Raw genomic sequence first — 16752 nt, forward strand, 5'->3', positions numbered from 1 at the left:
TACAAAATGTTACCCCCCCAAAAAAAGAAGGCTAACACCAGACTGGTTTCATCTATTTAAATATACCAAAAAGGAAAAATATTTCCTCTTTCTGGCCCTACAAGACTATTAGAATTAGATCACCTTAATCCCACTCCCTGGTTTTACAAATGAAAAGCTGTGACCCCCATTGGAAGAAAGCAAAGCTGACATGTGGCAAACTAAGCTGTGTCCCATACTGACACACCAAGAAAAGAAAGAAGCAAGTTTAAAGACATGAAAACCTCAAAACAATTCTTCAAGGGTCCAAGGGCCAAACTACCATTTCTTTTGATTCTTAGGGGCAAAAAAAGGTTAATATATTACTAATGTACTGCAAGAGGGCAAAGGTTCACCATACTATCTTCTTTTACCAGTAGAAGGAAATTAACTGTCAGGCAGGACCATTATATATTCCCCATTTCAAACATCTAAGTTAAAGGATAACAAAATGTAAGAACTGTGTGTTTTCAGGTTCATATCCCAGGGCTAGGTAAACGCACAACACGCTAAACAGAGGGTGTATTATAGAATTGTACGCTTAAAATCTACACAACTTTATTAACCAATGCCACCCCAATAAGTTCCATAAAAAATTTTTAAAAATTAAAAAAATAAAATGCTCAGTGAAATGCTGGAGATCTAAATAAACGGAGAGCTATCCCACATGCATGAACAGGAAGACAGCACCATCAAGACGTCAGTTCTTTCCAACTTGATCTATAGATTCAACACTGTCACAAATAAGTCCTAGCAAGTTATTGTGTGGATCTCAACAAGTCAATTAGAAAGTTTATATAGAAAGGAGAAAGACCCAGAATAGCCAAAACAGGGAAAGAGGAAAGCCAGAAACTGACCCTATCCAACTCAAAAGCTACTATAAAGATCCAATAATGAAGACAGTGTGGTACTGATAGCAGAACAGACCAACAGAAGAGAATACAGGGCGTAGAAACAGATCAACACAAATAAAGTCAAATGACCTTTGACAAAGGAGCAAAAGCACTGCACTGGAGGAATGTCCTTTGAACAAATGGGGCTGGAACAAATGGACACACAAATCTTAAAAGATAACGGGAGAAAATCTAGATAACCGTGGGTATGGAGATGACTGTTCAGACAAAACACCAAAGGCATGGCCCACGCAAGAAGTCACTCATCAGCTGAACACCATTAAAACTAAATATTTCTGCTCTGCAAAAGACAGGGTCAAGAAAATAAGAAGAAAAGCCATGGACTGGGAGAAATATTTGGAAAAAATATATCTGATATATCTTTTATATATCAGGACAGTTATTCAAAATATACGAAGAACTCTTAAACCCCAACAATAAGAAAACAAACAACCCATTTAAAAAGACCTCAACAGACACCAAAGAAGATATACAAATGGCAAATAAGCATATGAAAAGATGGTTAACATGTTATATCATCAGGAAATGACAAATTAAAACAATGGTGAGGACTTCCGCCAAGATGGAGGCATAGGTGGAAACACTGTGCCTTCTCCCACAACCAAGTTTGGATACAACAAAAGTTTTGGAGAACTAAGACACACCCAGAGACCAGAAAACCGAATTATACGGAAGGCCGACAGCTACGAACTGTTCAACAGGGACAGTAAGAGAGGCAGAGCCAGCAGCAGAGCTGGGTCAGGCAGGACAGACCTAGGAGCGCAGGAAGCCCGGACCTAGTCGGGGTGCGGGGCAGACTGACCAAGGTCGCACACTCTCGCGCAGTGAGACGGACCACGCAGGCCCCAGGGGGCGAACCCAGTGGTGGAGGGCTGATAGCGGTGGCACACTCGCGTGCAGTGGAGCGGGGCGCATGGCCCTGGTGACGGTGGTGGCTGCGGTGCTGGTGGGGGTCGAGGAGGAGGGCACTGGAGGGAAGCCATTGTCCCTCTTTGACCCCGCCCCCACATACAACGTCACAACCCAGCAACTGAGTTGCCCTGCTCTGGTGAAAACCTAGGGCTTCATTCCTGCTACTTAACAGGCACAAACAGCCCAAAAGATGGTGCAAGAACTCAAAGTCCCAGAGCCAATAACTCTAAGCAACCAACAGATTGCCAGCCTCTCAGAAGCCCAATTTAAAACACTATTTATCAGGATGCTCACAGAATTGGTAGAGTACAGTCACAAATTAGAGGAACTTAGTCACAAATTAGAGGAACATATGAAGGCTAAACTAATTGAAATGAAGGGAGATGTCCAGGAAACCAATAGTGATGGAAAGGACAATGGGACTCAAATCAAGGGAGTGGACCAGAAGGAAGAACGAAACATCCAACCAGAAAATAGTAAAGAAACAAGAATTCAAAAAAATGCGGAGAGGCTTAGGAACCTCTAGGACATCTTTAAACGTTCCAACATCCGAATTATAGGGGTACCAGAAGGGGAAGAGGAACAGCTGCAAGTGGAAAACTTATTTGAACAAATAATAAAGGAGAACTTCCCCAGTCTGGCAAAGGAAATAGACTTCCAGGAAATCCAGGAAGCTCAGAGAGTGCCAAAGAAGTTGGACCCAAGAAGGAACACACCAAGGCACATCATAATTACATTAGCCAAGACTAAAATGAAGGAGAGAATCCTAGAAGCAGCAAGGGATAAGGGGACAGTCACCTACAAAGGAGTACCCATCAGACTGTCAGCGGATTTCTCAAAAGAGACCTTACAGGCAAGAAGGGGCTGGAAAGAAGTATTCCAAGTCATGAAATCCAAAGACCTACAGCCAAGATTGCTTTATCCAGCAAAACTTTCATTTAGAATGGAAGGACAGATAAAGTGCTTCTCAGACAAGGTCAAGTTCAAGGAGTTCATCATCAACAAGCCCTTATTATATGAAATGCTAAAGGGACTTATATAAGAAAGAGATGATGAAAAATATCAACAGTGAAAGGACAGCAAACACACAGTTATTAATAACCACACCTAAAACAAAAGCAAACCAAGAGGACAGCTAGATCAGGAGTGGAACCATAGAAATGAAGAACACATGGAGGGTTAGAAACAGGGGGGTGGGAGGAGGAGAAGTGGGGAGAAGGCACAGAAAACAGCATAGATGGTAGGTAGAAAATAGATAGGGGGGAGGGCGAGAATAGTGGGGGAAATATAGAATCTAAAGAAGTTGAGACACGTGGTTATAAACTAAGGGGGGAGAAGGGTGGGGGAGGGAGTGTGCAGGTGGAGGGGAATGAAGGGGGGAATAGAACTGTAATGGTATAATCAATAAACTATATTTAAAAAAAAAAACAATGGTGAGATACCACTCCCCACCTACTAGGCTGATCAAAAACCCAAACCACTGGTTAACACCAAATGCTGATGAGGTTGGGGGCACCAGGAACTCTCAGACTCGCCGCTGGTAGGAATGCAACATGGTGCAGACCTTTGGAAGGCCTGGAAGACAGCCTGACAGTTTCTTACAGATCTGAACATATTCTTACCATACTACTCAGTAATGAATTGAAAACCTACGTCTGCACAAAAACCTGCACACAGATGTGTGTAGCACTTTTATTCACAACTGCCAAAACGTGATCAAAGAATCAAGATGCCCTTCAAAAGGTGAAGGAATGAAAAAATTCCAGACAATGGAATATTATTCAGCAATAAAAAGAAATGAGCTATCATACCACAAAAAGACATGAAGAAACCTTAAATGAACATGGCTAAGTTAAAGAAGCCAATCCGAAAAGGCTACCTACAGTATGATTCCAACTACATGGCATTTTGGAGAAGGCAAAACCATGGAGACAGTAAAAACAGTAATGGCTGTGTTTAGGGGTTGGGGGAAGGGACATAGGGATGAATGGGTGGAGCCTGGGAAACATTTAGGACAGTGAAACTATACTGTATAATGCTGTACTGGTGGATACGTATCATTACAGATTTGTCAAAACCCACAAAATATACAACACAAACAGTGGTCCCTTTAATTAATAATAATGTATCAATATTGGCTCATCAATTTTAACAAATTGATGCCCCGCAGTAATGAAAAATGTTAACAATAGGAGAAACTATGTGTCTCTGTACTTTCCCTCAATTTTTCTATAAACCCAAAATTGTTCTAAAAAATAAAGTCGGTTAATTAAAAAGTGAGCCTCTTCAATAAACTTCTCACCAGGTCTAATGAAGACATTCTCCACAGACAACATGGCTGCGATCGGAAGCAGCAGATCCTCACAGTCCAGCGAAGCAGCCTTTATAACTGCACACGTCAGGTGTGGAGGGAGAGGGAACTCTACCATAGACAAACCCAGTCTGGTCACGTAGCCACTCCTTAACAGAAAGAAAGACTCGTTAAGTCTAACCACCTTGGGAGAGTGCAAATGAAATGTTTGTACTCTCATTCAAAATAAACTAGATATAATTTAGATTAAATCACCCCCAGAAAGTCAATTCAATGTAAGAAACATAATACACTATGGTCATTGATAACAGAAATGTAAAGATGGCCAAGGGTCAATACATCCAAAAAAACTAAATAATGATGCGTAAGGTAGTTTAACATAAGACACAAAATGCTACAGAAACATAGAAGATACCCTTGAAGTAATGAGAGAATGACAATGACCAAATCTTTCCCCATCACACAGTCCCGAAAATGGGGGCTGTGGCTCTCTTACTGTTTTGAGGCACCCAGCATAATGCCTGGCACTGAAATAGTACTCCAAAATCACTTGTTAAATAGTACCAACATTAAACAAAATTAGTTTTACGGTAGTTTGTAAATTCAGCATTGTGGTGAAGAAAGACTGGAGATAATTTCTAATTTCAGGTAAAACAATCCATTCGATTCAAACAAATCATTTTCTACTTACAAAGGACAGAATTAAGAACTCTGTTTTATAAGGAGATTAACATCTGTTGTGGTCAGGTTTGGGTGGGGGGCTCTGTTTGTTTGCTGGTTTTACCTGTCAATAGCATCACACTGGTAAAGTTGTTTAAGGGCTTCCAAAATAAGTCTCTCATTAGGTGGGTCCAAATAGGGAAACCTGTGTGTTGACATGAGATATAAAATGAGATTCCATTCCTTTCTTTCTTTCTTTTTTTTTTTTTTTTAGATTTTATGTATTTTTAGAGACAGAGGAAGGAATGGAGAAAGAGAGGGAGTGAAATATAAACATGTGAAAGAGACATTCATCAGTTTCCTCCTGCACGCCCCCCAACAGGGACCTGGCCACAACCCAGGCCTGTGCCCTGACTGGGAATCCAAACAGCGACCTTTCAGTTGCGGGCCAATGCCCAACCCACGGAGCCTCACCAGTCACGTCAATAAACTAAGATCTTAGACAGATTCGAAACTTTGCTTTAAAAGGTTTTAGCTCTCCTATTTTTCGAATTTCTCTTTCTTCTTTTTTTTTTTTTAGTCATTCTACGATCATGGTCAGCACTCAGCAAAGGGGGAAATAACTTTTTTCTGAATCAGTCTTCTATTAACTCAAGCGCCTCTTTTTGATCTTAGCTGGAATACTCTCACCATTCCTCATATCTTAATCCTGCCTCATTCTCCACAAAGCCAATGCCAACTCCGTTCTTTGGTCCACAGTTTATTACATTTTATACAGCTGTATAAAACAGTGCAGAAAAATTCACTGAAAGTGGCCAAAAAACACAAACTGTTTAATAGTACTTCAAAATGACTTTGGATAAAAAGGCAAGTATTTTCAACTAGTTTTATCGTATTTGTTTTACGTATGTGTATGTACTTATTTTCTCCCGAACTCTAAAGGCAAGTTATAAATACAATGCAAATTCACCCCCAAAATACCCAGCATGCATTCCCCGAAAAGAGATTCTCTTACATAACCACAATACCATAGGACAATCGATAACTTTCACAAAGGATAACTGAGTGGCATATAACCAAGCATGAACAATACACTTTTAAAGAATAACAATCATCACTTATTATTTCTGCTCTGGATTATTTTTTCCATCGTAAGTCTGGAGATGATAAATCATCTATTCCAATTCTTCACCTTGAGAACAGTCCAACAAAGGACAAAAAGTTGAGTATCTTACACAAAAGCCCATTCCAGGACTAAGAGCTCTATTTCAAAACAAACAAACAAAAATCTCATAGACTCTTACAGTCAGCTTTCCAAGTCCACCACACTTTCTGTAAAAGGCCGAGTGGTAAAGAGCCTGGCTTTGCAGGCCATATGGTCTCTGTCACAATCTCTTAACTCTGCTGTTGTAGAGAGAGCAGCCAGGCATGAATGGGCATAGCTATGTTCCAATACAATTTTATTTACAAAAATAGTCAGGGAGCCTGCATCACAGTCCTGACCTCTGCCCTAGGGCAATGTGAAACTAGTTAGCTTCCTCTTCTCTGCAAGAACCCTTTCAGATTTGTAAACACTACAATTATTTTTATCCCTTGATTATATCAGTTACTAATCTGCCAACCACTCTTGGTATTATTTGATTTCTAAGGGACTCACTATACCTAACTGCCAACTTCTAGAAACACTCGAGTTTGTCAAACTTCTCATAAAACAACAATATCCAAAATGAAACTCCAAATGTAGAGTGACCAGCACAAAACAGGGATGACATAATTCCCAGTCATCTGGACACTGCTGCCTATTAACATAACCATTCTATGCCAGTGGGACTTTTAAACTGTTTTCTAACAGCATAATATTGCAAACTCTATTAAGTTTGTCATAATCTGGTAATTCCAGGTATTTTGCACATGAATTTCCTTAATGTGCAACTAAAACACAGGCTGTGAGATGCAGCTTTCAGACTTTGACCTTGTGACTTTTGTCCAAGGTTCTGACCTGTTGAGCTCATCCTAAATCTTGGTTTCAATTCTCCACCAATTAGATAGCAAGACATTTTCCAGAAATCTGATAATCAAGACTTCAATATTTACTTAATGATTTCATTAAAAATGCTTATCAGGAAAAAGCAGAGATCAGCATCTTAACAGTAAAACCTTTACCTAGGCTACACAAAGCAATTAACCAATACTTTATGGATTTGGCTATTTGACAACTAAACTCTATTCAGCAATAGTGTCCGTCACCTTACTTACAAAGATGTCAAATGTAATCCTGTTAAAAACTGTGCTGAAAATAAGAGACATTAGGCTATCTTTCAATAAGTTCTTGTAGCATAGCCACTGTGCAGACGGTCCTGTCTTCAAACTAAAAAAGAAGATGGTTTATAATGACAGAGTCTTTGGGTACAATTTTGATTCACACTGATTATTATGTCACCACTAAATGCTCTTAAACCATTTTCCATTAAACTATACTAGAATCTGCTAAGAATCAATGTCAGGCTTACTGAGTAGTTGTTCCCAAAATCTGTCATTTTCCTAAATGGAAAAATTAAGACATTTGCATTTCTCACAATCTTCTGGTGACCTGTTCTGCATAACTTCTCATAGACAACCCACAATGCATCTGACATTAAACATGCAAGTTATTTTAGAACCATGGAAACCATGTCTAAAGCCTCAAGTCGGACTCATTTATGGTTATTGAGTGTCCATCTCATCACTTCCTAATCCATCTTGGTCATCAATTCCTCCTTATCTAGACTTCTTCTCATCTTTCTAGTTTTAAAGTCATTCTTGAGGAGAAAGGAGAAGCAAAATAACTGAAAAGCTCTACTTTCTTTCTGTCATCTGTGAACAGTACACCATCTATCCCAAATACTGGTTCTCTCTCTCTCTTTTCTACACACATATCTTAAAAAGAAGTGGAAGAGAATCTTTCTTTTTCCCTTTCCTCTAGTTTGGGAACTTTTAGTAGTGTAAATCTTAAAACTTAATATGGAGGAAATAACTCAATACAGATATTAAATAATTATCGTTTTTGTTTTCTAATATATATTTATTCTTGGTTATATGCTACTCTGCTATCCTTTGTAACTATTATATTCAAATCTGAAAGCTTTCTGCTTGGCCATTTAAATGGCTCTTCATTTATATCATTTATATTACAATTAGAATTTCATATATTACATGCTGTCCTCTTTCTAGGACCTATATTCTCATTTAGAAAATCTCTGGTTTGTGATAAACAAAACCTTCTTCAACTGATTTTCCAAAAGTATACAATTTGTATTTGGATGCATCTAGTAATTATTGTGAATTTAATCATTCTTCTTACTATTAATTTAAAGAATGCAGCCCTGACCAGGCAGCTAAATTGGTCAGAGTGACATCCCAACAAGCCAATGTTGTGGATTCGGTCCTTGGTCAGGGCACATATAAGAAATCAACCAATGAATGCCTAAATAAGTGGAACAACAAATCAATGTTTCCCTCTCTCCCTAAAAAAACAAAAATCAATAAACAAAAAATTTAAAAGAATGTATGGCCACCTTCTCCCAAATTCCCAACATTTTTACATTTCCAGACAAGACCAAAATTAAGAACAAGATAGTACTTTCCTGCATTACCTCCTCTACCATGTGTATGGAATATGAAATTTCAAGCCTCTATAATAATATTATCCTAGCCTTAGCTAGTGTAGCTCAGTGGATTTGAGTGCCGGCCTGCAAACCCAGGATCACCGGTTCAATTCCCAGCTGGGGCACATGCCTGGGTTGCGGGCCAGGTCCCCAGTTGGGGGCACATGAGAGGCAACCACACACTGATGTTTCTCTCCCTTTCTCCCTCCCTCCCCCTCTCTCTAAAAATAAATAAATAAAATCTTTAAAAAATACTGTCCTATACCAATTAATTATATAGTTTAACATTTGACTAATTTAACAGTTCTATTCGTTACTTCAAGTATCTGACTCTTGTTTCTCTGATACAACTAAGCTTCATGAAAGCAAAAAACTACTAGAGTATCCCCCTGTCTCACGCAGTGCGTGGTACAATGCTGGTCATACAAAAGATGCTACAAAAAACAAAACAAACAGAAAAACCTTTTTTGGCTAGAATTAAGGTCAACATACCTTTCACAATAGGTAAGTCAGTGATCACTGAACAACCCAAGTATCAGTATAAGGCACGCCACTGAACCAAGGGTAACATATGAGCAAGGGATCACGTGCTAGTAAAGCAATGTAAAGAAGCCTTTTCTATGGGTTTAGCTGAACCTTGAGATGGAGGGATGCGTGAGCCAAATACTTCAAAGAATTTCTGGGACATAACCTGGCTCCACCCTAACACATTTTTCTTTTTTTTAAACCTGTCTACGTACCTTATAACATCGTGTATAGCAAGGCACTTTAAGGTCAGAACTACAGATGTCAAACTAGTTCTCTTAATCTCAGGGATCACATGGTCGGGCATACACTGGTTCCAGAAATCTTTACTATAGATCCGAAAGCATTTTCCTGAGGCAGTCCTACCAGCTCGGCCACTTCGCTGTAACGCCTCACTCCTTTAGAAGAAAAAAAAGCAAAAGTCCCCAAAGTGTTCTGTTGGTTTCCTAAGCAATTCACTTCCCACCCCTGAACCAACCAGAAATTATCTGATCAACTGTCCTTTGAACAAAAAGACCTGACAGAGAAGACTTACTTTGAAATTGGAACCACCTCCAGGATGTCCAACCCCAATCTGGGATTGTGATTTAACTGCTTCACAAAGCCACCGTCTACCACATATCTAAGAAGAACAAAAACCAGTTAAGTTTTTAGAAAGTTAGAAAAGACCGGCTCATTTTCAACCACTTTGGATTCTCCTTTTTCACCAAACTAACAACTCCATGCTGACTTCTATGTTCACTGTAAAACCTGAAAGTCAAGAAACTGGAGCTCTCATGCATTGCTGCTGGAAGTACAAAGTGGTTCGGCCCATGTGGAAAATGGTTCAAAAGTTCCTTGAAGTGTTAAACAGAGAATTACCATATGACCCAGAAATCCACTCCTAAGGACGCACCCCCAAGAACTGAAAACAGTACTCAGCAAGGACTTGCAGATGTGTGTCCACAGTAGCAGTATTTGAGAAAAGCAAAAGGTTGTCCATGACCCATTAGGAGCTGAACAGAGGCACAAATTATAGTATGTACATATAATGGAATATAGGCCATATTCTCAATTACTGCTTAAAAGGTACAGCATTCTATTTGGGTGATGAAAACGCTTTAAACTAGACAGATGTGGTGGTTGCACAACACTGTGAATGCATTACATGGTACTTAACTGTTCACTTTTAAATGTTCGTTTTGTTATAAAATTCCTCCTCTTAAAAAAATAAACAAACTTGACACTCAGCTCTAAAACATTATAATGGGTTCAAAATCTAATTCCAGCTAGCCTTTAACAATACCACTGTAAGTCAATTAAATGGAGAACAAGTCATGTAACAAAACAATTAGGAATAGCAATAAGTCTACCATTTACTAAGAGAACATTCTGAAACACACTATTTAACAACTTTTGCCTTTGCTGAAAACAGAAAATATACTACTAAGTATATTAATTTATTATACTCCCCTAAGCCCTTAGTGAAACCATTATTTTTATTTAGTTATTTTACAGATTTTATTTATTTACATTTAGAAGTAGGGGAAGGCAAGGAGAAAGAGAGGGATAGAAACATCAGTGTGAGAGATACAGTGATTGGTTTCTTCTCACATGCCCCCAACTGGGGACCTAGCCCACAACCCAGGCATGTGCCCTGACTGGGAATCGAACTGACAACCTCTTCAGTTTGCAGGCCAGCACTCAATCTACAGAGCCACACCAGCCAGGGCTGAAACCATTATTTTTAAAGTAAAAGAGAAAAGGAGAAGAAATTAAACTTCCTTTCAGATCTGGGTGATCATTTTGCCAAAATGAAATATATTTGATTTTGTAGATTTGGGTCCAGGCTTCCTTTGGTAGGAAGACTTAGTTAACGATATAAAATACACTGGGCAAAAGATAATATCCAAAAGGAATGTGGTTCAACAGGCTGAGAGGACTTCACATTAGCCATGAGTCTAGACTTACCTGCCAAGTGTTTCTCTACTACACCTACCCTAAAATTTCATGGCATCATTGATTACATTAAGTAAGAGATCTGTATCATAGTTCATTTCATAAAAAGGTGAAAAGTGAGAAACTTTAAAGAATTTAAAAGTTTCTTTTAAAATTTTAAGAGTCTACACACAAACACCTGGATGTTCAAAGCTTACTCTACCAAGTGGAGCCGCCAGGTGAGACAGGAAGAGATCACTACAGGTTATTAGCTCATAATGGGAATACAGAAAAACAGAGCCGGCTTCCTATTTAGTGACGCCCATGAAGCAGTACGCATAAGCTTAATTTGGGAAGAGAAAGCTACAAGTTGCCAAGTACAAGTAGAAGTTAAAAAGTGGGATCAGAAATATTATGTACACTTCCTACTCCATTTCCTATTCACTGCCATCAATAATAACAAAAATGATAGGCGATTACAAGTTAAGCGGGAAAGAAGAGAATTAGCAGAGGGTACGGCGAAGCAAACTCAATGTTTTATGATTAGCTAAGTGGTTTTCTTGGCTTTAAAATAAATTTTAAAAGTTGTACCTGATTCCATCTATTGTCAAAGATGTGGCAGAAATATTAGTAGATATGACACATTTTCTAATTCCAGGTGGAGGTGGCAAAAATATTCTCCTCTGTTGATCTATAATACATGTTAAAAGAAAATACTAATTTATAACATGCATTTGTCAAACTCGAGTTTTGAAAAACTAATTTCTTTCCATTAAAAGTTATATTTTCTTCACCTCTTTATTTATCTTGAATTCAAAATATAATAGCAAAACTATTTTTTCCTCACCTTTCACTGTTAAAACTTTAAGATCCATGGAACCACAGATTATTATTGCTAAAATGAATCCTACAGTCGACTCCTTTCGTAGGTCATCCCTCCCTTTGAGAAGATTTTAAAACTGTGGATCTCTTTTGCATTAAAAGACACATGTACACAAACAAAATATTTCAAGCAATTCCCATCCGTGGACTACAGATTAAGGACCTCTCTCTGCCTTAAAGATTAATTAGGTCAGTGGTTCTTACTTTTTTGGTATCTGCCCGTCTAAACAAGTAACTCCACACTCATTTCCGCTACCCACACATTTTGAAGGGTGGGCCCCAGCAGTAGTGTTTGAAGTATGATACCCTGCTCCTCTTGGTACAATAGTTTATTGTACCAAGGATAAACATCTCCCCCAAGATAGGCCAATTTGATTCTCTTGTGAATCTGGAAAAGGGTCCAAGAGATGCTCAATTTCATTAGGCTACTCTCTTGTAAAGAGGAAAAATAAACTTGTGAACCACAGTAAAGTGACTAATGTAAATGAAGGAGAGAAAACTAGTCTAAAGAAAGAAAAAAAAATGAATCAGCCACGAGAGTTGACAAGAGTATTTCTGGAATCCTGACACATCCCAAGCCCTTTAAGGCCTGGGCACAGATTAAGTAGAAAGATGCATTTGGCCAGACTCCCTCTCCTGCCAGGTTATGCAGAGAACTGTGCAAGACAGTTGAGAATTTCTGCAAGGAAATAACTCAGTATGGGCAAAAAGAGTTAGGTGTAGGCTAGTAAAGGACTAGTCTCAATGCATTTTGAAAATTATTGACTTAGGAATAGGAGACTGGGTTGGAAAACCAGGAAGTAACCATCAGAAAGATGTTTAAAATTGAGATCAGAAATGGTGGTAATGACAAAGTCCAAAATGTAAGCTTTTGAATGTGTGGCTGAAGTAGGATGAAGATAAAGATCACTAAAGCTAAAGAGGTCAAAGAACTTCCAAGTAAGGGATCTGGGTGGATCATCTATTTCAATGACGTCAAAAAGCTAGGAGTAATCATTCCAGGAAGTACATGGATATGAAAAGTAATTATTAGCATTTCTATATATTTTTCATAAGCCTTTAAATTTTTTATTTTATATGCGTTTACTATTGTATCATACATTATATATTAGAACAACACATGTATACACATATGTACGTCTTTTTTCACACATTTCTTGTTGGTTGTTTTTTTTTTTTAAGAAAACCCCAACTGGCGTGGCTCAGTGAGTTAGCTGGGTGTCATCCTGCAAACCGAAAGGTTGTTGGTTCAATTTCTGGTTAGGGCACATGCCTGGGTTGCAGGCCAGGTTCCCAGTTCGGGGTGTGCAAGAAGCAACCGATTGATGTTTCTCTCCTTCTCTTTCTCCGTCCCTTCTCCTCTCTCTAAAAATATATAGATAAAACCTTTAAAAGAATGGAAGAATGAAAGAAAGAAAAACATTTTATATGCCTGGCTGCATTTGATTTCCACAAGAAATGCCCCTTATTTGCATAGAAAGTTCACTTTTTCTGCTTGAGCAACCTCCAGTTTCTCTTTTCAGCAGCCAAGAAAATCTTAATAAAACCTGCTTTCTGATAAAGTACAAAGGTTGTTTTCCAATAAAATCTTACCAAGACCCATGTATTCCCAATACATAAAACAGACAAAGGCCAGACTATTCTGAGAAAGAAAAGGAGCAACAGAGACAAGCACAGAGTTAAACTCAGGGAACGAGGCCAATGATCGCACTCTATAGACGAGGAAACTAAAGCCCAGGGGTCAAGTGGCTTGACCACTCAGGCCAATTTAAAACCAAGTTGAAGCCCCGGCCAGGTAGCTCAGCTGGTTACAGCACCATCCCCACACACCAGCGTTGTATGCAGGTCTGATCCCCAGTCAGGGCACATACAAGGAGCAACCAACGAATGCATAAATAAGTGGAACAACAAATCGATGTTTCTCTTTTTCCCTCTCAAATCAATCAATAAATAAATAAAATCAGGTTGAATGATGTTGCTATTCTTCCACATCATTTCAAAATTAATTTCAAAAGTGAGAAAGTGCTAGAAAGGCAGAGTTTTAAAAATACCTGTAGAGAAGTTTTAATATAGCTATTAAAATAATTCCCGAAAGACCTATTTCTTTCGGGAAAGAAAGAAATTTAAGAAAATCTGATGAAAAACATAAGTGTTAAACATTACTTTGTTGGTTCTTAGATTTAGGTAGCATGTACCTTCCAGATGATTCACAGGAATTATCACACTACTTTGCAGTTCAAATTATGTGTATACGTTTACTGTCTATTCACTCTACTACAGTGTAGCTCTATGGAATAAAAATATTCTTTTTATGCCCTGGCTGGCATAGCTCAGTGGATTGAGTGTGGGCCTGTGAACCAGACGATCACAGTTCGATTCCCAGTCAGGGCACATGCCTGGGTTGCAGGACAGTTCCCGGCAAGGGACGCACGAGAGGCAACCATACATTGATACGTCTCTCCCTCTCTCCTTCCCTTCCCCTCTAAAGATAAATAAAATCTTTAAAAAAAAAAACTTTTTATATCTAAGCCATATCCCCAGCACGTAGAATAATACCTGGACCATAGGAAGTGCTCAGTAAAGCTGATTGAATTCATAAATAAAAAAATGCATTATATACATAATTAATTAAGGCCCTTCTACCTTTGAAATTTCATATTAATCTAAACTTTTACCTAAGTTAGAAATGTCCTTTCTAAACATATTTATCTATAATCACATCCATTTTTCAATCAACCTATTTCTAATAGTACCAATCACCAAAGTTTAAGTGTCTTTACCATTTTGTTTACTATAATCCATGAAAAAGTGCTGAAACTGGGGTTTTGACAGAACTCATAGTTGTTTCACATTTACATTTTATCCACACACTTTAACACCATATTCCACCAGCATAATCAAATGCCAGTCCATCTGTTTATAAGGGTTTGAAAAAACGTAAAATGTGTATATCTTAAAGCACGTTCTCATTCTCCATGAAGGAAAGGGGAGAGCATGAATACTTACATACATTAAGATGTAGCAATTCTCCTGACTACTTCCATTTCCCGGTTTTTCTACTTAAAGATTCTGATATTCCTTTTCCCATCTATCTCAGCACCTAATAAGACACTTGAATGTTATTAACTAGATGAGGGGGCAGATTGACAAAGAGGCAGAGGCAGAAAAATGTTCCAAAGTCTACCAAAAAATAAGAATATCGAGGAGGGCCCTGGCTGGTGTAGCTCAGTGGATTGAGTGCGGGCCTGCGAACCACACAATCTCGGTTCGATTCCCAGTCAGGGCACGTGCCTGGGTTGCAGGCCAGTTCCCGGCCCCTGGCAGGGGATGCACGAGAGGCAACCATACATTGATATTTCTCTCTTTCTCTCTCTCTCCTTCCCTTCCACTCTAAGATAAATAAATGAAATCTTAAAAAAAAAATTAAAAAAAAAAAAGAATATCGAGGAGAAAACATTCAACTGTCTTAATGCAGTAATGCTCCTAAGATACATATGCATATGACATACTATTATACTAAGGCCAACGGACACTTTCTCATAGAATGTCTTGTCCCGAATAAACCCCAAAAGATCCCAAAGCAGAAATACATCTTAGAGAGACAGAGTAAAAGAAACATAAAGCAATAAGCAGAAACTGTCGATCAAAGAAGAAAAATGAACGAGGATTCTAGAACAGAACAAAGAATTAAAACTGTTCAACTCCAGCTCTACCCATGCCCCAGATGTCATTTTTGGGTGAGTCAAAAATATCTTGAGAATTCTCACTAACACAGCTGAAAACGAAATTCCTGACACAGAAAAGGTTTGAGAGAATCCCTAAATGCAGTTGAAAGAGATAAAGTAACTAGAAAGGAGCTAAAGAAATATGGAAGATAGACAATCCCACATAAGAGTAATTGGTATCCGTGATGTAGAGAAACCAATAAAGTTATAGTCAAAGATGTAACACCAAAAAAAGGCCCTGAAATAAAGAACTGAATTTCAGACCAAAAGGACACATCAGAAAAGATCATCTTGTCTTTGGCTGTGGTCACATGGATAAGTACATTTGTCCAATTCCATTAACTATAATACTTAAAGCAGGCATAGTTATTGTATGTAAATTATACCTCAATAAAGTTGACTTTTAAAAATTAGCACTTCAAATCCAGGAAATTTTAATATAAAACAGTCAACACCAAAAGAAAAAAGAAAAGAAAAGAAAAGAAATATATCCTAGAACTGCTGAACTTTAAGGATAAAAATAGGAATTTTCAGGCAATCGGACAGAAAAAGCAAATCACTTACAAGGAGGGGGAAAAGCCAGGCTGGCCTCAGACTCCTCCGCAGCAACCCTCAGTGCCCGGAGACAACTGGACAACGCCTACCAAGTTCTAAGAAAAAGAAAGTGTGACCCAAGAACATAAAACCCGGCCAAGGTATAGTTCAAGTATAAAGGCAAAAGCCAGACATTCTCAAACATAAAAGAGCAACAGAAAGTAACACGCAAAAGCACTTACTTCTATTTTAAAAAAGTTAACCAAATCCAGCGAATGGAAAATTAACCAAAAATAATGTAGAAATGGAAAACCACGGTTAAAAAAAAATGTTGGTAAACACTACATATATCTGAATGATGTAAAAATAACTAACCAAAACTAGAAGGGGAGGATATAGGAGAGTAAAAAAGTACTCATCAGATAAGATCTCCAGTCAAATATGGTCTAAAAAGAAGATACTAATATTTTTCATCTTTTTAAATTTTAAAGCAATCTTTTATAAAATATTCTCTCATGTGGTAAAAGTTTACTTGAAGTTTAACAATTCCTTCAAGTAAATTCAAGTAAAATTATATACCTTTTTGAAAAGCAACAGTGCCCCAGCTGGGTAGCTCAGTTGGTTAGAGCATCATCTCAAGAAGCCAAGGGTGTGGATTCCGTCCCCAGTCAGGGCACGTACAAAAACCACCCAATGAATGCCTAAATAAG

General features: G+C 38.3%; 1 protein-coding gene and 1 long non-coding RNA gene across 2 annotated transcripts in view; both read right to left on the reverse strand.

The window, feature by feature from the left end:
- Positions 1–16752, reverse strand: part of DHX40 (DEAH-box helicase 40) — a 38420-nt gene that overhangs the window by 10937 nt on the left and 10731 nt on the right. The window contains exons 8-12 of the mRNA XM_037069845.1: positions 11493–11592; positions 9520–9606; positions 9200–9382; positions 4940–5020; positions 4147–4304 (exon numbers count right to left, since the gene is read on the reverse strand). Coding sequence (XP_036925740.1) covers positions 4147–4304; positions 4940–5020; positions 9200–9382; positions 9520–9606; positions 11493–11592 — 609 coding nt within the window. The remainder of the gene's footprint in view (positions 1–4146; positions 4305–4939; positions 5021–9199; positions 9383–9519; positions 9607–11492; positions 11593–16752) is intronic.
- Positions 14841–16304, reverse strand: LOC119003475 (uncharacterized). Its single transcript, XR_005069971.1, has 2 exons — positions 16073–16304; positions 14841–14883 (listed from the first exon to the last, which is right to left on the reverse strand). It is a non-coding gene; the product is annotated as an uncharacterized LOC119003475 (long non-coding RNA).

Source organism: Sturnira hondurensis, unplaced genomic scaffold (assembly GCF_014824575.4).
Source record: "Sturnira hondurensis isolate 20B ecotype Veracruz unplaced genomic scaffold, ASM1482457v3 Scaffold0018728, whole genome shotgun sequence".
Taxonomy (NCBI): Eukaryota; Metazoa; Chordata; class Mammalia; order Chiroptera; family Phyllostomidae; genus Sturnira; species Sturnira hondurensis.